General features: G+C 48.9%; 8 protein-coding genes across 8 annotated transcripts; 2 read left to right on the top strand and 6 right to left on the bottom strand.

Moving 5' to 3' along the window:
- Positions 1 to 229: 229 nt before the first annotated feature.
- On the bottom strand, positions 230 to 1,167 carry EDB82DRAFT_436130 (Rieske [2Fe-2S] iron-sulfur domain-containing protein; the record flags this gene model as incomplete). The annotated part of the gene is made up of 4 exons (XM_065607756.1): positions 230 to 411; positions 470 to 620; positions 676 to 764; positions 882 to 1,167. 4 exons carry the CDS (start codon positions 1,165 to 1,167, stop codon positions 230 to 232), a joined length of 708 nt encoding a protein of 235 aa, XP_065463314.1.
- A 262-nt stretch (positions 1,168 to 1,429) lies between these two features.
- Positions 1,430 to 5,391, bottom strand: EDB82DRAFT_513728 (mono-functional DNA-alkylating methyl methanesulfonate N-term-domain-containing protein). The gene is made up of 3 exons (XM_025737827.2): positions 5,196 to 5,391; positions 2,047 to 5,137; positions 1,430 to 1,993 (listed from the first exon to the last, which is right to left on the bottom strand). The coding sequence occupies exons 1-3, from the start codon at positions 5,288 to 5,290 to the stop codon at positions 1,694 to 1,696; spliced, it is 3,486 nt and encodes a 1,161-aa protein (XP_025592648.1). The 5' UTR covers positions 5,291 to 5,391; the 3' UTR covers positions 1,430 to 1,693.
- A 381-nt stretch (positions 5,392 to 5,772) lies between these two features.
- EDB82DRAFT_310024 (uncharacterized protein) lies at positions 5,773 to 8,801 on the top strand. Its single transcript, XM_025737826.2, has 2 exons — positions 5,773 to 6,508; positions 6,556 to 8,801. Exons 1-2 carry the CDS (start codon positions 5,885 to 5,887, stop codon positions 8,530 to 8,532), a joined length of 2,601 nt encoding a protein of 866 aa, XP_025592647.1. The 5' UTR covers positions 5,773 to 5,884; the 3' UTR covers positions 8,533 to 8,801.
- On the bottom strand, positions 8,717 to 10,417 carry EDB82DRAFT_310082 (R3H-associated N-terminal domain-containing protein). Its single transcript, XM_025737825.2, has 3 exons — positions 9,740 to 10,417; positions 9,108 to 9,651; positions 8,717 to 9,060 (listed from the first exon to the last, which is right to left on the bottom strand). Exons 1-3 carry the CDS (start codon positions 10,137 to 10,139, stop codon positions 8,901 to 8,903), a joined length of 1,104 nt encoding a protein of 367 aa, XP_025592646.1. The 5' UTR covers positions 10,140 to 10,417; the 3' UTR covers positions 8,717 to 8,900.
- A 562-nt stretch (positions 10,418 to 10,979) lies between these two features.
- On the bottom strand, positions 10,980 to 12,585 carry EDB82DRAFT_310049 (uncharacterized protein). The gene is made up of 3 exons (XM_025737824.2): positions 12,203 to 12,585; positions 11,883 to 12,140; positions 10,980 to 11,832 (listed from the first exon to the last, which is right to left on the bottom strand). Exons 1-3 carry the CDS (start codon positions 12,277 to 12,279, stop codon positions 11,088 to 11,090), a joined length of 1,080 nt encoding a protein of 359 aa, XP_025592645.1. The 5' UTR covers positions 12,280 to 12,585; the 3' UTR covers positions 10,980 to 11,087.
- Positions 12,586 to 13,531: 946 nt separating this feature from the next.
- On the top strand, positions 13,532 to 15,277 carry EDB82DRAFT_513696 (WD40-repeat-containing domain protein). Its single transcript, XM_025737823.2, has one exon. It carries the CDS (start codon positions 13,747 to 13,749, stop codon positions 15,070 to 15,072), a length of 1,326 nt encoding a protein of 441 aa, XP_025592644.1. The 5' UTR covers positions 13,532 to 13,746; the 3' UTR covers positions 15,073 to 15,277.
- A 251-nt stretch (positions 15,278 to 15,528) lies between these two features.
- On the bottom strand, positions 15,529 to 17,286 carry EDB82DRAFT_310000 (uncharacterized protein). Its single transcript, XM_025737822.2, has 2 exons — positions 16,056 to 17,286; positions 15,529 to 15,974 (listed from the first exon to the last, which is right to left on the bottom strand). Exons 1-2 carry the CDS (start codon positions 17,084 to 17,086, stop codon positions 15,563 to 15,565), a joined length of 1,443 nt encoding a protein of 480 aa, XP_025592643.1. The 5' UTR covers positions 17,087 to 17,286; the 3' UTR covers positions 15,529 to 15,562.
- A 1,455-nt stretch (positions 17,287 to 18,741) lies between these two features.
- EDB82DRAFT_309986 (RTA1 like protein-domain-containing protein) lies at positions 18,742 to 20,312 on the bottom strand. The gene is made up of 5 exons (XM_065607451.1): positions 20,310 to 20,312; positions 19,814 to 20,237; positions 19,653 to 19,758; positions 19,216 to 19,577; positions 18,742 to 19,167 (listed from the first exon to the last, which is right to left on the bottom strand). Exons 2-5 carry the CDS (start codon positions 20,027 to 20,029, stop codon positions 18,856 to 18,858), a joined length of 996 nt encoding a protein of 331 aa, XP_065463313.1. The 5' UTR covers positions 20,030 to 20,237; positions 20,310 to 20,312; the 3' UTR covers positions 18,742 to 18,855.
- Positions 20,313 to 20,450: the final 138 nt, after the last annotated feature.

Below are 20,450 nucleotides of genomic sequence, written 5' to 3'. Positions count from 1 at the left end.
TTTAACCCTAGCTTTGAGCCTGTCGACTGAAATTTTTCCTAGGACGTTTTATTTTTATACAAATGGACAAAGAAGGCCACGTCTAAGAAAACAGCAAACTCGAACCCACCCAGGGGCCTCGGTGTGGGCATGCGTATGTGTTGTGGTCCTCGCTCCGCCCGCCAGTCTAATGCACTCCTCTCCCCTTGTTCGTTTCCCTGTTATAGAGATTTACTCTTGCATCGTTCGCTTAACCGATGATAAGCTTGCCCTCCTCGGGGAAATCGTACTCGGGAATCTCGAGGTTGAGAGGGGCGGGTCCCTTTCTTATTCGGCCAGAGATATCGTAGTGAGAACCGTGGCAAGGGCAAAACCAACCGCCGTAGTCACCGGCCTCACCAATGGGGACACAACCCAAGTGGGTGCAGACACCTGGGATGGTTAGTATATAGATTCTGAAATGCTGTCCATCGTTGTTGTATTCACGTACCCAACATGACAAGCCACTCGGGCTGTCTGGCACGGGCGCTATCCTCCTCGGGATCTCGGAGAGAAGAGATGTTGACTTTGTTGGCCTGGTCGATCTCGTCCTGGGTTCGGTGCCGGATGAAGACGGGCTTGCCTCGCCACTTAATGATAACCTGAAAAACCGTTCAGTAATGTCGTCCCGATGTCCTAGACCATACTCCAACTCACGTTCTTGCCCTCAGGGATAGAGGCAAGGTCAACCTCGACCTTGGCCATGGCCAGGACGTCGGCAGAAGCAGACATGTTGACCAGGAACTCTGTCATCCATCATCAGTAACCATCAATTGACCAGGCCCGATGCCCTGCCGGCAAGATGCAACTCCAATTGCAGCCCAATGGCAAGACATCGAGTCTTGAACCGGATTTCAACCCACCCTGAACTGTGCTCTTGGCACCAGCAGCACTGACGGCACCGAGAGCGCCAACCATGAAGTACGAGTAGAGCTTGTTCTTGCCCTCGCTGCCGGTAGAGACGTACTTTCCGAAGTCAGGGATCTGGGAGCCCTTGGACTCTCCTTGGAACTTGAAGGGGCTGGAGTATCCAGAGGCGGACGCGCTGTCGGTACGAACGGCGGTGGTGCTGAGGGCGCGGACGGCGGGAGCGACGGGCTTAGCAGCCGCGCGCAGGCAGAGGCGAGAAGCGGTCGCGAGGGTCGCCATCGTGAGGGATCGTGGGGTGTGGCGTTGCGAGGTGAGGGCGTCGAAGGGAAGGTTGAGGTCTTTTCCTTGGTAGTAATCGGCTGATGATGCTTTGCCGAAAGTTTTGGCTATAAAATGTGGCCTCAGGCTACCAGATTGACTTAAGCTCGGAAATTGGAGACTCACTATTGGTCCGGTCACTTTCGGGTGGGTTTCCGATCTATCCCGGACATATGGGCACCTTTTTCGCCTTGACATCTTCCAGGTTTCTTAGTGTTATAGACATAATATCAATCGCTGTGACGAAATACCATTCTCAATTATTCATCCTAATCAGTAGATGAACTTCTCTTTGTTTTATTAGGACATTATCTTCGCCATATAAAAGTCAATTGTCGTCTCTTCGTTATCTCTATGACTTCATCGTTTCTGACCAATCATCTTTGACCCGTTCGTCCTTCATCTAGCTTAGCAATAGATTCATAGAGAACAACCCAGCAAGCAAATCGGGGTAACATCAAGTCGTTAATTTATTGGAAACGATAACTTAATGCATCCGTCTCAGCTCTTCAATCAGGTTCCGCATGTCTTCAACAGTCGGGCCAAGTCCATCACAGACAAGCTCTTGTTGCTCTTCGTCCATGTCTAAGAACCTCTCGATCATCTCTCCGTCTATAAAGCGATAAGGACCTTCGCTCTCTCTGTTGTCATTGCGGAAGGAACGCCACAACTTAAATTCAACGTTGCCCAAGGCAAGAACAAACTCTTCCATCTTAGACTGGAATGTCATCAATAGATCCTGATATTGGGGCGCAATATCGCCATAAAGGTACAGTGAGCCTTCAGCCTGGTAGATGTTAGCCCCATGTTCGTGCCTGTAGGAGTGAAAAGGCCACTTACCGATGCGAGGAATGCTCGAGGATGCACTATGTTATTCTCTGCTGCTGGAACATTGAGCTTTCGAATACGGTTGATTTGTTCCCCGATGCCCATCTCACTTGTGATTTCCAATCGGCGGCGGTCTTGTTCTGTCGGCGCATCCACATTTCGTTGAAGAACAACAAGATTGCCTCGAGAATCCGCCTCTAGCCACCTTTCCCCTTCGATATGACAGACTGCAGTGGTCCAAAGCGACTCGAAATGCCGTGCTCGTTCCTGTAATTGCGCTTTATTGCCGTCCTGTGCCGGAATGAATTCAACCAAAGACAGTGATTGCATCAGATCGCCTACACCTATCATATTTCCTGATACATCTATATCAATAGGAATAGCAGCTGGACGATAAGCAGCAAGTTTCTGTAGTGAACCGGAACTGCTTGTCTCCTGCGAAAAGCTGTACACCACAACTGTCTTGGACAGCCCAGCTACAATATTGTCTCCAATCATCCCTAAGCAGCGACAAGGGCCTTTTAGATTATGGGACACGATCTGGTACACTTGACGGTTTGCGTCAACACCAAGGACCAGAATACGGCCAAGGGTGCCATTCGGATCTTCCACTTCGCCATCGCTGATAAAACTCGTACCAACGATGAATCTCTCGGTTGGGTTTCCACCAACGTCAGGTAGCTCGGCTCGGATAACACACTCCACAAGTTCTAAAGTACTTGAACCGTTCAAAGGGAATGGCGATCCAAGTTCTTTGAAGACTATTTCGTCAACAAGCCTAAATGAACTTGTAACAACTTCCTCATTGTTGACCAGTTCTCTTCTAATAGAGCCCAGGCCAAAGGCTTTGAGCCCTGGAGAGTATGCCACTCGCCTGACAGTCTCATTAAAAGGGAGGGATTTCACATGAGTTAGACGTTCCCGATCAACGTGACAAATCCTGATATGCTGGTCTGTCGACAGAACGACAGAGTCCGGGAAAGCATGAGAGTTAAAGGGCGCAACAAAAGTGGCATCGTCGGCGGTTGTGGCCGAGAATATGACTCGCCCCTCAGAACTATAGATGAGACTTGCATGCTCAGTAGTCACAAAAACATTTGAAGTGCCATCTTCTTGAGGGAGTATGTGAAGTCGAGCCGGGTTGCTCCCCAAAGTCACACTCTTGCGACCAGAGACAGAGAAGCCTTTAGTAGACACATTGAAAGTGACGACATTTCCATCCTCCATTGCAACTAAAAGGGTTGGGCCCGAAATGTCAGGGGGGTGTAGTTGAACAAGCGCGACATCCCGCGGGACTGTGGCGCTATCTTCAGTCTGCCTCATAGACTCTCCGTGCAGAGGCTTTAGTGAAGCCATGTCGATTAGCGATATTTGGCCTGAAGACCACCAGCCGACTACTCCTAGGTCTGGGGGGTCTCTGGCAGCATGAATGCACGATATCTGGTCAGGTTGCGAAGTAGCGTTGTCGTTGATTTGTTGTGCATTGACAGCCAAATTCTGCAGTAGGTTCAACGAAACAAGAGAAGTTCCGTCAACCGACAGCAAAGCCCATTTGCCGTTTGCCGATGCCCTTGTGATCGTTTTCCCACTTGGTACATCCCACTTACTGATTGTTGTGCCGCCCTCAGGGTCGAGTAAGACAACTGACTTAGGTGTGACCTGGAGTAGTTGTCCGCTAGGAAGGTTTGATGCCAGCAGCGTCTCACTGTCCAACGACATGCCTTGATAGGAGTAAACCTCTTCAATGCCACCTTCAGGGTCAAAGCTGAGAATTCTTGTCTCAGTGATGGACGACACAACCAAAGTATCGACCATGTCAGAGCCATAAGAATGGAGAGTGAACAAGCCCCTGGTTCCCTCTAACTCATCAAGAACACCTCTGTCTTCAAGGCCGACACCACTTCGAATACTCCGCAGAGTACCATCATGGTATGCACCACATCCTGCCACAATTCGTGACTGGCCGGATGAGAAGGCATTACCAGCCTGCGTATCGCCTTCCCGATTGCCCATATCCATGATGGAGAAGTCCAGGATTGGGGCGTTGTTTAAGAAAGACTGTACCAACATGACTGTTTTGGTCTCGACATCGATTTGGTAAAGTTGGGAATCGCCATGATGAGAAGCAACAAAAAGAGTCCCATCGCCAAGGTAAACCAGGCTGGACGCTCTCGAAGTGATAGCAGGCGAATTGCCGTATTCAAATGGCTCGAGTACCATACCCGTCACAACAACGCCGGTTGGTTCTAGATTCGTTTGAATGGTCAACAGATCGAGTCGTCCATAGTCGTCTGCTAACAAATAACGGGTGCTGTCGTATTCTGCCCAGGCTACAAAGATTCTGGGGTCCTTCAAACCTGCGGACACACTTCTGTGCGTTTGGCCATCGTAGTATGTTAAGAGAGTCTCTCCAATGACGAGAAGACCACCTAAGTGTGGTTTGGCTCCCTCCTTATTTCGTACATGATAACGCTTTTCCTCATCCAAGGGGACGGGAATAAGCATGGAGGCGTAGGGGTCAGGAATCTCGACGTCGAGTTCCCTATCTTTGTGTGGATCGAACTTGGATACAGTGTTTCCCTTGTCGTCGTGAGTTAACCTATATATGACCAGCCGAGTTTCTTCCTGATCCATTTGTGTCTTGTATAGGAATGCGATGGTTGGATGGTTAGTGTAGCTGTAGGTGAAAGTGCTCGCTTTCATGAACAACTCGGTGATCCTGACTTGGTCAAGCACCTCCAGTTTGTTGGTAGAACCCTTGCGTGTAGGAAGTTTAAAGACATTCAGCACTCCTTCCCAAAGATGCATCGCCAAGAACCGTCCAGTCGGATCTACTAGGCATTTGTTTTGGCTTTGCGACTGGCGCATGTATGGCTCTGACATGTCCTCAATTACTCGCTCGATGGTCTCCAATTGCTTTGTTGCGTCGTTCCAGATCAAATTGAAATATTGGAGCCTGTCGGTTCCAACAAACAGTAGGTCGGTCTCAGATCCTTTGGGTCGTAAACGTTGTAACATCGATATTGTGCCATGGATAAGCTTTGTCTGTTGGCATACCAGCCCTTTCTCTGTGAGGCGCCATATCTCGAGTCGATTCGCTTTGCTGTGAAACCTCAATCAGCGCTTGCTCAAGGCGTCATCGAAGGTGTTGGAGCTCTTACGCTACAATCAAATCATCGATCTCGGGATCAAGCACATTAGCTCGAAGCGCATGGCGAATGCTCGTGGCGCGATGGATAGGCGCAACGTATGCCATGGCTGTCGAATTGTCAACGGGCGATAAATTATGAGGACGAGAGAGATCAACGTTTGTTATGGGTTGATCTTCGATGAAGAGCTATCACAAAAGCTCCAGGTATGGAAGGGTGCGGTTAGGATGCGCCACTAGCCCCCGGAGTTAGCACGGATTACAGCGGGCGTGGTGGGGTTTATATTGACCCGACGGGAAGGAAATGGATATGTCTAGGCACTATCCGTACAACCCACCCGTTCCATGTCATGGGAGCATGCTTCACTTTTATATCTACTTATTAGGTAGATTTATGGATGTAAAAGAGAGGAGAGCTTCAATAGTCCATAATTTAATAGTTCTTCCTAAGCACAAACCATCCAAAGCTTTATGCTAAATATAGCAATGGTGTTTCTGTCGCACTTGCCAATTTCGCAAAACGGTCACTGACATGTTACAAGTGCCCATGAAGGAGGCAGGAGCGGACGGGATGGAACTCTTGATATTTACTCTTACGCCTGAGCTTCAATGCCTAGACATACGTCGATGTTACCAAAAGCCTTGACTTCATCTCTCATGTATTCTCCTTTGGCTTGATGGCAAGCCCGTCGGCTCTCAAACATGAGTACATCTACAGTATCGACTATTAAAAACCGTCCTGTCATCGACTATGGTCTTGCCCATGCCCTTCTTTACGACCACCGAGGTGTACCGTATAGGCTTCAAGATCAAATTCGTCAATTTCAAAAGACGGCGGAACCAAGCCAGCCGGGTGGGATTATTGAACAAGCAGGCCTTACTATAGCACACCTGCCTCGTCCCAAGATCCTCTCTGAGCCACCTACCAAGCACGAAGACTATCAAGTCCCAGTCGATCCATTTGTCTCGGCCTTTTCTTTGTTCCCCTTCTTAGGACGAACAAAACAGTTACGGTTTCCACCTGAATCGCTTGATTTGGGGTATGATACAAGGGGAGAAGTTGACCAATATCGAGACGATATACAGTCCGCAGGGTCATGCAACATTATTGAAACATGGCTACCGTTTGCCCAGGTCAGTATTGAAAAGGACGAGGGTCTCGAATTTCCATCCACTGTATCGCGGTGGAAAACATTAGCCCTCCGTGAGATGGAAGTCGATGAAATACCAGACTCGACACATGATGTGGCATCTACGTACGATCACGAATTTCTTACGAAAACCTATACACCAACACAGATTAGAAAGATCTTTGCCCTGAGAAATGTGAGTGTGCTCAGATTCAATGAGATCCTAAAATAACGCTTTTTTAGTATACCAGCGCGTACTTGAAACCTGTATCTCCTCTGCTTTCTCCGGCATCTGAACCATACGAACCTTTTGTGCCTGAACCCGGCATGGCGGTCATAGACCTAACCTCGGAGCTAAGCAGTCCTATTAATACGGAATTCGAGAGATTGGAATCAAACGTAGAGGAGGGCTGCCTCGACCCTCAAGCTCCTAGTCTACCGCACATATTTAGCTCTCCTCCAACGGCCACAGCAGCTTTCCTTGGCCCGAAGTCGAAGAGACTATCCGAACTCAAATTGGAATTACCATTGTTATCATCTAGTCCTGAATCTAGCTTAAAGCTGGTTTCTGTGACTGCGGCTTTGATGCTTACGGCAACAGATTCTCAGGTGCCATCGCAGTCTGAAGTTGAACAAGAAGGAATTTTCGAAGAAGCGTTTCAAGCTTTCTTAGACGGCAAGCATTATGAAGTAAACCGTCAACTGGAACAAGAGCGATTGAACCCAGCGGATGCTTTGTTACGTGTGCCAATACCTGCAATCGATTTTGACATACCCAATCCTGAATGGGGTAACCATTCATCAAGCTCGAAAGAGCAGTTCAGGTGGCTAGTCCAACAACTATCTTCTGCCTTTCATCTTCCATCTTTCGAAGGCCTGAGTCGCCTCGAATCATCACTCAAATGGGCACCCATACCTTTTGGAAGTGGTAGAGTATCATTGACTGAAGCCGACATCCAACTGGACCCTCTCAGCAAAGAGCTACTACAGTTACAGCCTCCCCAGTTGTGCAGTCAGGATTATGCCGTTTCACGATCAACGCCAATGATATTTCAAGTCTTATCAGATGAAGATACCGAGCAAGAAGTCCAATCAAACGAGATCATCTCTCATCGAGTTCGTCCAAAAGACATTCCTCCCAACGATAGCCATATGCTCAACATGCCGTCACTAGATGATCTACTAGGGTCACGGCGTCAGACTTTAGGGAGTCAAGCTGATGGCAAAGGAAAGAAGCGATTGTTGGCCGACACTAATGCGACTACTTCAAGCAGTTTATTGTCCAATTTCATACAACTCAGGCAACCGAAAAGATCCAAAACAAGCAGTGATACTCCTCCATCAAATGTGCAGCCTACACCAAAGTCTCCGTCGGGCGTTACAGACGTGTGCAGCGACATTCAAGAGGTTGCGCCAAAAGTATTGAAGGAGGCTCCGGCTCCTTTCGCGGACATACCTAGAGAAAAATGCCGTTACATTATATCCGTGGACTTAAGCCGTAACGTCTCATCTTTCATAGAGAAATCCTCGTCGAATATTGAGCTTGTTGATCGAGACTTTACCCAGCATAACATTGTCTCTTGGTCTCCGGGATCGACCCAAAGAAATGAAGTGATTTCGCCGTTGGCTTTTGAGGCTGATGTGTCTCTATGTCCTACAGCCGGCTTGATCATGACCACCATACTTAGAGTGAAACAGAAGCCTCTTCCGGGGTCGACCATTCTACCACCGCTTCGCAAGCGTGTCAAGCTTGTGAGTGAGAAATACGAATGTCTCTATATACTAGTGTCCGAGGTAAACACACAGGGTGAGTATGTTGGATTGCCAAGTGCTTCTGACATAGCCGGTTATGCGGACTTCGTCCGCTTTACCACCAGCCTTCGAGCTGGCATTTCAACCTATTTGATCTCCGGGGCAGAGGAGACACTTTCGAAATGGGCGATATCTCTCATGTCTCGTTACTCTTCAGCGGCTTTTCAGTTTGGGCAATTCCTTGACTTTCGTGATGGTCAATGGGTTGTATTCTTCCGTCGCGCTGGCTTCAATATCTGTGCAGCGCAAGTTCTAACGGGGTTATTGTTGGCCGACTATGGGCAATATGGACTCACAAACTTCCTCAATATGAGTGTGAATGAAAGAGTATCAAAATATGGACAGATCATGGGAGGCAAGAGAATACTGAACAATGTATCAAAGGCCGTGGACCAAAGATGGATGTAGCCAGTGCCCAGCAAACTACCCGGGACCAAACGTTTGGTCTATAACACGTATCACAATCTCGTTCAAATAGCAAGTCTCTCTCGACCAAACTTTTACTTCATATACCTATCGTTCGATGCTGGCAAATACTTACTTTACGCAACGGCACTTGGTCGACTGCAGGGTAAGTATCACGGGCTTGTAACTCATTGAAGAATCCCAAGTATCACATCGCAGCACAACAGACTTATGCCCACTGAGCTCAGTGAGATGGTTTCTATTGCCCCATGATCATGCTTACCGTCTACGTTTCTACATCTAAAAATACTGCCTAAGATTTCGGTCAAGAAGTCGACACCGCTGCCAAACCAGAAATATCCCAGGTTCCTTCAGCATACTTCCCACATAGGGCGTGGTAGCGTTCGCGAAGGCAAAATACCCTGCGAAGTCTTTAAACCAACATAGACGACTCGGCGCGATGGGTTTGTGAGATTGACGGAGCGGGATTGGATGCCATAATAGTCGGAGATGGTGTGTGTAAGCCAGCGCCTAAAAGTTGTTAGTAGCTAATTCCATCTCGACATAGAAATACTGACTTGAAGGCGGCACTCTCATCATTGCCAAAAGAGTCAAACAGCATGCCCGAGTCGACTGTTTCCTGCGAAACCTCACGGTGAGCATGTTTCCATGTCGCCTTCTTCTCTCTCAGCTCCCGCATTGCGCCGTTCCTGCCGACAAACACGATCTCCTCGTCATCTGAGTCCATCTGCTCAGCTGCGCTATCACTTTCCTCGGCGGCCTCAACGTTAGGTGTAGTGACTGCCCGTTGACTAGCCAGGTATTGACGTACAGGCTCTTCCAGAGATCGCACCCAACTGCGCACAACAGGACTACGCTTGGTGGCTTCGCGCAAGTCGCGAGGTACCTCGCCAGCACAAAGGCCAGTAGCGCTACCTGACTTGAGCTGTTGCTTCTTGCGTTCGGCTTGGAGTCGAGCAGTCTTATCCTCAACGCGCTGGCGCACGCCGCGGTCCCAAAATTGAGCAAGCTGATAGGGCACTTGATGGACAGTATGCGTGGGGTGGACTTCGTAGTCGGAGGGCAGAGGAGGCTGAACGTTGGGAACGTGCATCAAACGGTCTGGCAAATGAGGTCATCGATCAGTATAATGATACGTGAGAGGACGCAGATCAACGCGTGGACTGCATCATCGATAATAGCGGCATACCATTCTCCCAGCGACGACGCTGGCGACTTCCCTCCTTGCCCTTTTGAACTAGTTCGCGCTTTCGCTGGCTGTCCCTCCTGGAGAGAGGGCGCTTTGGAATAGAGGTGGATACCCCATGCTCGTCGAAGTCGACATTGCGCTCAGGAGACTTGGGTTGAGCTTTGGCAACTTCATCAATGGGGATAGCGAGAGGGATACAAGTTCCACGTGCGACAGGGGAGACGCTGAGGGATTGCAGAGCCGAGATAGTCCAAGCATCGATATCAATAGAAGAGTTCTTGACTGGCGTAGGAGGCGACTGAGCCTGGATAGCAGCCAAAGGAGGATTTGTCGCAGTAGGGGTTGAAGTGGTTGTGGTCGGTTGCTGTTCGGGTGGCGGGACGGAGCTGTAGATAGCCATGTTGATAAGAGCCGCGGGGAAGCGTCGATGATGGGAAATGATAAGAATGCTGTTGAACGAGGGCAAAACTATGCCTTTGGGTCAATGTCAAGAACGACAATGGCAATTCAAGTAGGAAAGAAGAATGGGATCTAGGGATCGAAGGCTTCAGGATGGAAGAAAGAAAGAGAAATGACTCCGACAAAAGAATGGGATGGGATGGTTTATCGGATCGACGCCACTGGATTGGATGCTCTCGGCTCTCAGAGCCAGGGGCCCCTCCCCTCCATCTCATGGATGGCAATCGAGACGTTCATGGCACCAAGTGATTCATCCAACATGATTAAATGAAAGCAACCAATCAGAAACCGACCGCATCCCACAGGGGGCAAAGCTCAGGACTAAGACTCCCGCATTTGCAGGCGATGCGAGTTACCCGTCCTCCGCGGAGTGAGTGGGGGTTCTCTGGGCCCGTTAGGTTAGGGTCAGCATGAGGCCCAGGTGCCTAGGTCTGCGCTGTGTGCTGCGACAAAGTGATGATGATGACACTCAGGTTTGATTGGTACGGTGTTTCATTCTATTGTGAAATCTCAAAATGGGCAGTCGAAGATCCCCATGAACTGAGAAGTCTGGTTAGTAGAGAGCTACCCTGATCTGATGATCTCGCGTCCGTAGGTAGACAGGAATGCAATATCATCAAAAAAAAATGCTTTGAACCTGGCACCGGCCTCGAGTCATCAAGGCCCCCACACATGCTTATGAAGAGGATGACTCCGTTGAGTCAACGTTGGATGTCGCGGGTGTAAAAATAGCCGAGAATATACGTATAAAGTTCTAAAAGGTACAGTATGCAATCCTAGTAACACTAAAATACCATCAAGAGACTCGGATGATCCTGGTATATCATATGCTCGCTGTTGATCCCAAACTCGTCTTGTTGTCTAAGATAGATAAGGCAAAACAAAGTATTCATGACTGTTCGGTGCCGTCGTATGTCCTGTGAGGGTTGCCGATACCACCGGGTTTTAGCAGCGGTTGGTTTTCCCTCTGAATGGCGCGCTCTTCGCGCTCCTGGATGTCGTCCAAATCTTCCTCTGTTTCTGCGTATCGCTCAGGGTGGCCAGTGAAAGGGCCTGGAAGACCACGCTCCCAGCCTTCAGAGTAGGTTCGGCTGCCTGGCGGTGGCCTCCGAGGAGCGCTCGAATATTCCACAGGCGAATGAGGCGCACTGTCAAGATGACCGTTGACATGTCCACCACGCTGCCGGGCCATATATTCGTAATATACACCCATGAAGAGGACTGCTCCCTGCATGGATGCAGTAATTAAATAAATGAACCAGGTGCTCCAGCCCTCCCATCCAAGTCTGGCAAACAGGCTTCCGGCAAAGAGGAAACCACCTGGAGTCTGAATGCACATCATGGGGATGCTGAGACTTCCAACATGCTTCAGGTGGTAAGTCATCCAGATCTGGGGTACGTATTGTATGGCAGCCAAAACTGTGGCCATGACGCCCAGGAAGTTGGCCCAGAAGACGAGATGATCGGGAAGTGCAATAAAGAATACTCCTGTCAGGATAATCACAATGAGGCCGTGAAGGACACAAAGTAGTCCCACCATGACAGCAGTCTGCCATTTGGGTGCATCTCCACGCAGGTCGTCTGCAGGAACATTGGCTTGTCTATATCGAAAAAATATGAGAAAGAGAACGAGACTATTCACTGGTTAGCTGGGGAGATAGGTAGAATCGAATGCGAGGCTAACATGAGACTGAAGCAAACCCATTGGGCACCGAGCTGGGCAACACCAAGAAGACCAGCCGCGCATTCAAATTTGCCGAGCTCTTTGCAACATCCTATGGCGGCACGAGATGGCGGAACAGTAAGAATGTTTGCAAGACCAGCGGTGGCAGATGTGGTTCCTAAAAGTACGAAATAGGGAGAAATGCCTTCGGAAGTGCCTCGGGAGATGATGCGATAGTGCTGAGGAAGATAGGAGACAAGAATACCAAGTAGGAGGACGCTGTAATATCAATTAGTACCAAGGATTACAGGGCAGATTCCAAGAGAGTTGCCCAATCATACATGGACACGACGAGTTCAAGATAGGAGGGCGTCTTAAGACGATCGCATTGGTCGTTTTCTGAGGTGAAGACGTCCATGGTTGGTTTTGGACGAAGTGCTCAAAGGCAGCTTCGGAAGGTGATGAGCTGGGCGTGGAGTTGGCTCAGCAGTCGTTGCGAGAGAGCTGGGAAATGATCACGCGGAATCACGAGATCAGATGAATGGTCGCCAGGGTCCGGTCCCTTCCAGGAGCTTTGCCCAACGCTTTGGTTTGAGCACGGGCTGGTGCTGGTGCTGATGTGGAGAGGACGTTGCGCGCCCTGTTGCTGGGGAGTGACGTATGATGTATTTGAGTTGGTGTCTTATGGCTCTGTCACCGTACTAAGAGTAGGATAACGACTAAATTAGTCAGACAAGTTTTGGACGAGAACCCGTGCTAATATTTCTGTCAGCCCTACCTTGAGTGCTGTGACCCACCTGGCGAGGTTGTTTCGCGGGGAGGGGCAGCCCAAACAACCAGGTACTAGAGGTACTAACTGTACTGTATCGACTGGAAGAAGTCAGACGAGGAATACGAGGTTGGTAATATACCCTTCTTTTGGCGTGTTAGCTTTATGAGATCATGATTGGTGAAGGATGCGATCGCTGAGACAGTAGAGGTTCAAGGTTTCAAGATACGGGGTATCTTGGTATGTAACGGGATGCGGATGTGAGAACTGGTTGTTGGGGCGGGATGGAAGAAGAGTTGGAAAGGAAGAGAGAAAGAAAGTCGGAAAATTGATTTAATATTAAAAGGATGGGTTAATGATAGACAACGGGTTGGATGTCAAGACACTTACCGATTATGCCTTCCTTCCTACCAGCCTAAGAAGCGGGTAGCTCAAAACAGCAACTTTCGAGCACCCGCCCTAAGTCGTTCCTGCCTAGGGGTGCAAATGCAATGCAGGATCAAGCACTTCTAGGCAGCTTGTGATGTTACTATATACCAATTGCTAGTAAATGAGCAACAACACTCCCCATTTATGCTTTACAATCCGCGTGTTGATTCGGTAATGCCTAGAAACTTAATTGAATGACCTGTGAACTGTACGCTGATAGATCATTCTCAACATGCGTTTCTTCCCATAAAACGGTGTCCCAACACCGCCAAGACGGAGAACGGCGATCGTGAGCTGCCCTTTTGGTGTCATTACCCACTGGACCCTGCAGCAAGATACTTGTTTGGATGTGGGAGGCCGCTCAGAGGTCCTTCTTTGTCTGCCGGCTCTTGGCGCCAACACATATGACGTTGCTATGAGGATAGACGGTGACATTCAGTTGGCGAGCAAAGTTCCCCCCCAATGGTTTGACGATGGCCTCATTTATTTGATCAACAGAGACCAAAATGACAGGAAATGTAACGTGGGGGACCTTCAACGTTTCAAGATCCAGCTGAAGATTAGTCTAGGATCATGATAAGCGTGTAAGTGATATGATATGTAGAGATTAAGGCAGAGGATCCACTTTGAGTTCCTCTATTTTCCACGTCCATCACCATCTCGCAACATTCAACCACAACTTATAACATGGATGAGCTCAATCCGGCAATTGAGCCAGCTCTCTCACACGCAGAGCCGCAGCCGAGCGATCTACAGGAGCATGTGCAACATGAGCCGAAAGCACCATCATTAAACCTCGTCGCTGAAAACGCATTCGTTCGGCCTCAAGATGACATAGACAACGACAAGCAATCTCACTCTGCAAATATCAAGCAGGATTATTACACATCAGTCCAATGGACAGCTGACGGAACATCACTCCTCGTCTCTTCTGCACTCAACTCAATTTCCACCTTTGTTCTCCCTGAAGATCTGCTCGACCCATCAGCCGCTTGTCCGCGACGTCTTGAGTCGCAATCCACAATAACCCTCCCTGAGCCTTCCCAAACAGTCGCCGCAGCCCCCTTCTACTCTCTAGCGGAGCCAAGCTCACAAACTGTACTCGTTGGGTGTCGCGATCATCCTATTCAGTTATACCATCTCTTTCCTCCTGATGATGGTTTCGCGTCGCGTTCTGCTCCACTTGCTTCGTATAAGTTAATACGTCGCGAAACGGAGGAGTACATCACACCATCATCTCTTCTCTGGGAAGGCTCCGGGACTCATTTCCTTGTTGGATCGACAAATCGTCTTGATCACTTTGACATGACACGCCCAGGTTCAGATGGCCCTGTGCTTACAATACCCACCATCCCCTCCAAACGCCATATCTCAAAGGGTAGTGGTGTTGGTATGAAGGGCACCGTCGCTGCTCTGGCATCTTCACCTGTGGATGGCAATGGAAACTCTGTTATCGCAGCGGGAACATGGACGCGGTGGATGGGACTGTACGATGTCCATCGGTCAGACAAGGTCGTTGCTAATTGGTCCCTCCCGCGCTCAGACGACATAGAGGGAGGTATTGGAGGGCAAGGTATTGTTCAAGTCTGCTGGAGCCCGTGTGGTCGTTACCTCATCATCAGCGAGCGTCACGCCTCTGGCATGATCGTATACGATATCCGGGGCACAGGTGAACTTCTCTGCACCCTTCGAGGACGAAGCGCACCAACGCAGCAAAAGATGTCAGTAGACGTCTTCGCAGGTGATCCTTATGCCGAGTTCCCATCCTTTGAAGTCTGGGCAGGGAATCATGATGGCGGCGTCGCAGTTTGGGAAGGCGTTGGCAGTCAAATTGGTGTTGTAGACCCCTCGTGGAGTTGGAAGCCCCATGACGCGCCAGTCGGGAGCACAGCTCTGCATTCGAGCGGTTCTGTTGTTGCGACATGCTCGGGAGGATGGGGATTTGGGGAGGAATCTGAAGCTCAGACAGTGTTTGACGAATCCAGTATCAAGATCTGGTCAATAGGAGCTTGATAGAACCTCTCATCAGGTATGCTGAACGATATCATATAGCTAACTAAAATGAGGTAAGTACATGCATGTACCACCAAGAATGGTGTAAAGTATTGTTGAGACCTGGCAAGATATATGAGCTTCTGCATGCCGGCCGGCATCTGTCCGTCTACCTTGTAAAGAGGATTCGTTCACATTTAAAGAGTCGATAAAAAGTTTTCGTTAATAACGCTCGGTTTCTTTTGTACCGTAACTATCTACCAATGAACCTAATATTTCATGGCCGTGTGGCCATCGTATTTCGTTATCACCCATCCGCAAGTCCATCTATTCACTGGACTTGAATCGCTCATTACAGCCCTTCTTTATGATAAAACAGCCCCGGATACCAACTCCCCATGCTGGACCAACAAACGCCGTAATAATTCCCAAGCGAAACCATAATCGTGGTCATCACCACAACCTATATATGTGCTGTCTCCTCTTTTTTCCTCCGTCGTATTATACACAATTAAAACCATCCAGGTCCACGATTCTGTTGCCATAATGGCCCCCCTCCGTCGCGGCGAGGTCCGGGATATGGTTGAATAGGACTGCTTACATGGCCTGGCGTGCTGATAGCCATTCCTGGTCGTGGTTCTTCTTCGCTGATACGTCCCAGACCAGAATTGTAACCGTGCTGGAAGTCATCGTCTCTCGTCAACGGCACCTCGTCATGTTCCATTTGCGTTCCTCCGACAGCCCCCGCCGAGTAACCGTAATTGGATTGGGGATCCCAAGGCTCCGCGTAAGGTCCGTCGTGGTCAACAATTGGGTTCATGCTGCGCTGGTCAGTTACGGGGACCGGTGGGGGAGGGGCCATTTTATCGGCTTCCTGCATAGGGGGCACCGGAGCGAAACTATGGTTATTCTCTAACGGTGGACTAGGGATATGTTATGTTAGCTGGTTGTTTGAAAAAAAAAAAAAAAAAAACCCGAAAAGGGTCACTGATGGGGACACTTACCCAATACGCTGCACTTGTGGTTTCACGCCAGGTCCCTGGCGCGTATTTCCCTTCTTGCGCTTCCAGAGCCAGACTCCGAGGACGACGAGGGCTACGAGCGCAGCCACGCCACTAATGGTTCCACCGATAATGGCGCCCGTGTTCCGTGAGTTGTTATCGCCATCAGTATCGGGAGCTGAAGCTCCAGAAGAGGCAGATTCATCAGAATCGGTGGCTGAAGGGTCCGTGGTACCAGAGGTTCCGCTTGCGCTGTCGGTTTCGGTTTCGGTCTCTGATGCTGTTGAAGTTTCTGATTCTGTTGTCGATGCTTCTGTTGCCGACTCTGTCGATTCTGTCGATTCTGTCGATTCTGTCGATTCTGATGATGATGTTCCTGTGGATTCCGTAGTTGCACCCCCTGTCGTCGATGCCTCTGTGCTTGAGGAATCGGTATCGGACGTTCTTCGCCTCGTTCCTAGTGTCGTCGGTTCGGCCAGCGAGGTTACCGGGTCTGTCAGGGGAACGTTCAAGCTAGTAAGTCTAATAGCGCTCTTGCCCGAAGCCGTAGCCACCACGTTTGTCGCCAAACCAGATGTTGAACCACACCCGTATTGAAAGAAACCTCCCTCGAAGCTATTTCGGTAGCATGAATTATCTCCTCGACACGTAAATACGTAAGGATTCAATTCTGTTTGTGGCCCACTGCCCGCATCCACGCAATCTGTAAACACACCCTGTGTGCAAGATCCTCCATCGGGACAGCACCCCACTGCATCGTGATCGACATCAACCACACAATGTGAGCCTGCAGAACAAGTCGCAGGTAGTCCGGGATCACCTCCTATGTAACCACAGATTGTGTTGAATTGTCGTCTCTGTAAAAATGAGTCGTCGGGCGCAAGCGTCGCGGCGAGTGGATATGATGCTGCGTTGATCTCATGGAAGGCGACGGTCTTTGTCGGTTGCGGCAGTACATGGCCTGAAGCGAGATTGAAAAAGCTAGAGACGAGAAGAAATGGCGGCAATCGCGCCATCAGATGGGCCGGGGTCATGATTTGTGCAGTCTCGTGATCCCGATCTCAATTAAACATTGTTTGGTTGATGGATAAGTTGGAGTGTGTCTGGTAGCCGTACTCTGTTCTGTTGATAAGATCGCTGGTGAGTTTCGTTGAAGTCTTGTTGATCGTGGAATCCGAAACTGAAGCAATTAAGAAGGAAGACACAAGAAGAGGGCACCCTCTGACTGAATAATAGTATGCGCACGGGCAGAGAAAAAAGACGCAACAAGAAAGGCTTTCGATGAGTAACCAATGATGCAACAAAGGGGGTGAGAAAGAGGTCAAAGGAGGAGGAAGCCAAAGCCCTTGAGGGAAGGGAAGGGGGGTGGTCCTGTTCTGTCCCTGTCCTGTGCTTGACTTTGCTGGCTGTCTTGAATGTAGCACGAGTAACGGGTTTACGAGCGAGCCAAGTCTGTGCTGTGCCTCTCTGCTTCCGAGTGGATATGAATTAGCTGGCCGTGCAGTTTTGTTCTGAGCTTTAGTAAATAAGTTGGCGGGTTGCTAGAGCAGAAGAGAAGATAAACTAAGAGAGACCCTGAACGCGCCCGACTTTAGTTTCGAGACAGTTTTGCTGCTTATAGGCCTTGCCTGGGGATGGGACTTCGTACCCTGCCCTGCCACACGATATTCTTTCAGAACGGCTGGACTTTCGCCTTCAGGACAAGATAAGAGCCAGGATCTTGATTTATAACCAGGATCCCGATTTATAGCCCGTATCGTTAGTAGCCCGTTGACGATCTAGCGAACCAGGAATAGAGAATGGAACTTTTAAAGTGCTGGCAGCCAGCGGTGTTTAACCGGGGTCCGGACTGCGACGGTGTCTCCAGGGGAGACCTTGGGGCCAATCATAAACCAGTAAATGCCCGTTTTGTGAAGATGAAGTGGCTGGGGGTGGCTGGGTATCAATTGTAAAATCAAGGAAGTTTTCTTGGGCAGGAAACAAGTTGACGGATGCGTTTGGAATTACGTTGCAAAAGTAAAGATGGATGAAGAAAGAGAGAGAGGGACATATGAGATTATTTCTTGACTGACTTGGCAGAGAGTAAACATGAATGAAGCGGCGACAGGGCAACCCGCAAGCGGTTTCTTTGACGTTTGGAATGTGTAGAAGAGCTTAGTCTAGTTTGGTTTAGCGGCCATGACACTATCACTGACGTCCACCCTCTGGGGCCAACGTGGCAGACTGTCTCATCTCATCTCTCTACACCCTCTTGACGATGGCCGATCTTTGTGCATTATTAGTGGCTGATTTGTGTCTGTCTTTTACGCATTGCCAAGCGTTTGAACACCGCTTTCATTAATGAATCAATTTGATCGTGTAATTTTCTCACCAATTGTATCGTCCAATACTTGAATCCGATTGTGTCACTCTATCCCCTTCTGCTACAGTCTTTTGAGCTACCTGACGTACAACGCCTCAGCTGACGCCAGGACCGTTTTGCAGTTGTGGCAGTGTTTCACCTTATTGCTTCTAAATCGGGTAGGTTAGCAGTATCCATATATACGAATTGTGCACCTTGACCCCTCGTATAATTCGCACTTCGCTTACGATTGATTAATGGGCATTTGCAAAAAAAATAATCGATTGTCGATTATTCCTCCGCTCTAATAAGTATCGCATGTCGATATCCTATCACACAAAATTCTATGCCAAGCAACATTATCCAGCTAATATCCGACATCCAAGCCAAAACTCCACATCCATCATATGCATTGGAGCAAGCGATCCAATTATTGCACATTCCGCTTACTTAACTTATCCTTCAGACGACCTGTCTGCTGCTGCTTGACCGCTTATCAATAGATAATTCTTCAAGTTCTCGGGCACCAGCTTTGCGAGCCTTCTTGGCTTGCTTCTTCTCTTCCTTGAGCGCCTTCTTTTCCTTGCGGGACAACTTGGGAAATTCGCTTTCTGGTCCACGAAGGACAAAGCCAGGATGCATGACGTTGAGCAAGACGAGAGCAATCAAGATCGGTGTAGCATCTAGACCCAGTGGATACTCCTCATGGATAAGAAGCGTGTTATGCGCGTTAACACCCGGGCCAAATTCGACTAGGCGGTATACAATTCGAGTCTTGTCCTTGTTAGTTTGGCAACTCGTAACTGGACAAATAATACTTACCACAATCAGCATGAGAACAACCACCATGGTCCAGATGAGCCACTTCATGCGTCCCATGCTTCGACCCTCCAGCTGTCGCAGCTTGAAATAGAAGAAGACAGTGATGCTAGTGAAGATGAGGACAACGGCAAGCTGCAGAGCGACTCCAGCCATGTAAACCTTCATTCCAATATCGACCATATCGCTATCGGCGTCCGTGTTGGAAAGCATGATACCACCTGAGCCTTGTACAAGGAAGAGAATAACATCTAGCCAAACGAAAAGGAGTGTCATGCGAACGGCTTTGATACCTAGAAGCTTTTGAGCAGGCATGCTGAAATATACCATGCGCGCTACTCCCATGTATACAAAGGCATTGATCCCTGAGTGTATTAGCAATCATCTTGTTGTAATTTTTGCGTACTCACAGAGAGGGGCAAGTAGAAAAAGGATCTGACCCAAAGTGAGGTATGTGATGTTTTGCTGATCTCGACTTCCAACGGTTTTGAACGCGAATGCAATTGTTTCCCAAGCTGCACCCATGATGGCTACCCAGCAGAATCTCTATAAGGCTGTCAGAAATCCTAAATATATCAATTTGTTATTTCGATACACTTACCTTCTTGAAAAGAACCGCCTGAACTAGATGGGCTATGGTAGTGAGGCCGAAGAGTACGCAGAATGCAAGATTGGCAGCAAAGCTTGGATCGAAGAAGTAGTTGGAGTTGCATGCATCAACTGGAACGCGGCCATACTTTCCAGGTACTGCAGTTGTACAAGTAGTCATCGCTGAAGAGGCCGTCGCAGTAGCCGCCATAAGAGTTGTGGTAGACATGGTCTAAGTCGTGTATAAGTGAGATGCTGTGTGTATAGTCTTATGGCGTTTTTAGGTACTTAAAGTAGTGATTGCTGTTTGAGCAGATGAGCTTGTTTGATGAAAACTATTTTATGCATTCTCATTCATTCCTTTTGTACTCGACAATACTTCTACCCATGGCTTTAACTATACGCTCGTTCAACTCCATCTCCCATCAGACTCAGCCCTAGATCTAGCATTAGATAGATGGTCCTGAGGTGATTTCTGGACGGAAACTCGCTGGCTCGCCAATGCTTACGTCTCGTTTGAGTATGAATGTGGCTGTGAATCTCGAAACATGTCCAACTGCTCCGGCATTCTATTCAGTCCAAATCTCATAATTGACGAGTGGACCAGTTAGAATGTCTGATGCTGACAATGTGTTCCACTCTTCATCTGC

Source organism: Fusarium venenatum (assembly GCF_020744135.1).
Source record: "Fusarium venenatum strain MPI-CAGE-CH-0201 chromosome Unknown EDB82scaffold_4, whole genome shotgun sequence".
Classification (NCBI taxonomy): Eukaryota; Fungi; Ascomycota; class Sordariomycetes; order Hypocreales; family Nectriaceae; genus Fusarium; species Fusarium venenatum.
The sequence above is the reverse complement of the archived record's forward strand: the minus strand, read 5'-3'. Positions and strand labels throughout refer to the sequence as shown.

Bases quoted from the DNA above. Each gene is read 5' to 3' on its own strand.
- EDB82DRAFT_513728 (XM_025737827.2), bottom strand. From the start codon at position 5,290: ATGGCATACGTTGCGCCTATCCATCGCGCCACGAGCATTCGCCATGCG. The intron at 5,138-5,195 runs GTAAGAGCTCCA...GAGGTTTCACAG, and splicing joins ATCGATGATTTGATTGTAGC to CAAAGCGAATCGACTCGAGA. The intron at 1,994-2,046 runs GTAAGTGGCCTT...AACATCTACCAG, and splicing joins CTCGAGCATTCCTCGCATCG to GCTGAAGGCTCACTGTACCT.
- EDB82DRAFT_310024 (XM_025737826.2), top strand. From the start codon at position 5,885: ATGAGTACATCTACAGTATCGACTATTAAAAACCGTCCTGTCATCGAC. The intron at 6,509-6,555 runs GTGAGTGTGCTC...ACGCTTTTTTAG, and splicing joins AGATCTTTGCCCTGAGAAAT to TATACCAGCGCGTACTTGAA.
- EDB82DRAFT_310082 (XM_025737825.2), bottom strand. From the start codon at position 10,139: ATGGCTATCTACAGCTCCGTCCCGCCACCCGAACAGCAACCGACCACA. The intron at 9,652-9,739 runs GTATGCCGCTAT...CTCATTTGCCAG, and splicing joins GCGTCGTCGCTGGGAGAATG to ACCGTTTGATGCACGTTCCC. The intron at 9,061-9,107 runs GTCAGTATTTCT...AACAACTTTTAG, and splicing joins GATGAGAGTGCCGCCTTCAA to GCGCTGGCTTACACACACCA.
- EDB82DRAFT_310049 (XM_025737824.2), bottom strand. From the start codon at position 12,279: ATGGACGTCTTCACCTCAGAAAACGACCAATGCGATCGTCTTAAGACG. The intron at 12,141-12,202 runs GTATGATTGGGC...TTGATATTACAG, and splicing joins CTTGAACTCGTCGTGTCCAT to CGTCCTCCTACTTGGTATTC. The intron at 11,833-11,882 runs GTTAGCCTCGCA...ACCAGTGAATAG, and splicing joins TGGGTTTGCTTCAGTCTCAT to TCTCGTTCTCTTTCTCATAT.
- EDB82DRAFT_513696 (XM_025737823.2), top strand. From the start codon at position 13,747: ATGGATGAGCTCAATCCGGCAATTGAGCCAGCTCTCTCACACGCAGAG.
- EDB82DRAFT_310000 (XM_025737822.2), bottom strand. From the start codon at position 17,086: ATGACCCCGGCCCATCTGATGGCGCGATTGCCGCCATTTCTTCTCGTC. The intron at 15,975-16,055 runs GTAAGTGTCCCC...ACATATCCCTAG, and splicing joins CCACAAGTGCAGCGTATTGG to TCCACCGTTAGAGAATAACC.
- EDB82DRAFT_309986 (XM_065607451.1), bottom strand. From the start codon at position 20,029: ATGTCTACCACAACTCTTATGGCGGCTACTGCGACGGCCTCTTCAGCG. The intron at 19,578-19,652 runs GTCAGATCCTTT...TAATACACTCAG, and splicing joins CATCACATACCTCACTTTGG to GGATCAATGCCTTTGTATAC. The intron at 19,168-19,215 runs GTAAGTATTATT...AACAAGGACAAG, and splicing joins TTGTTCTCATGCTGATTGTG to ACTCGAATTGTATACCGCCT.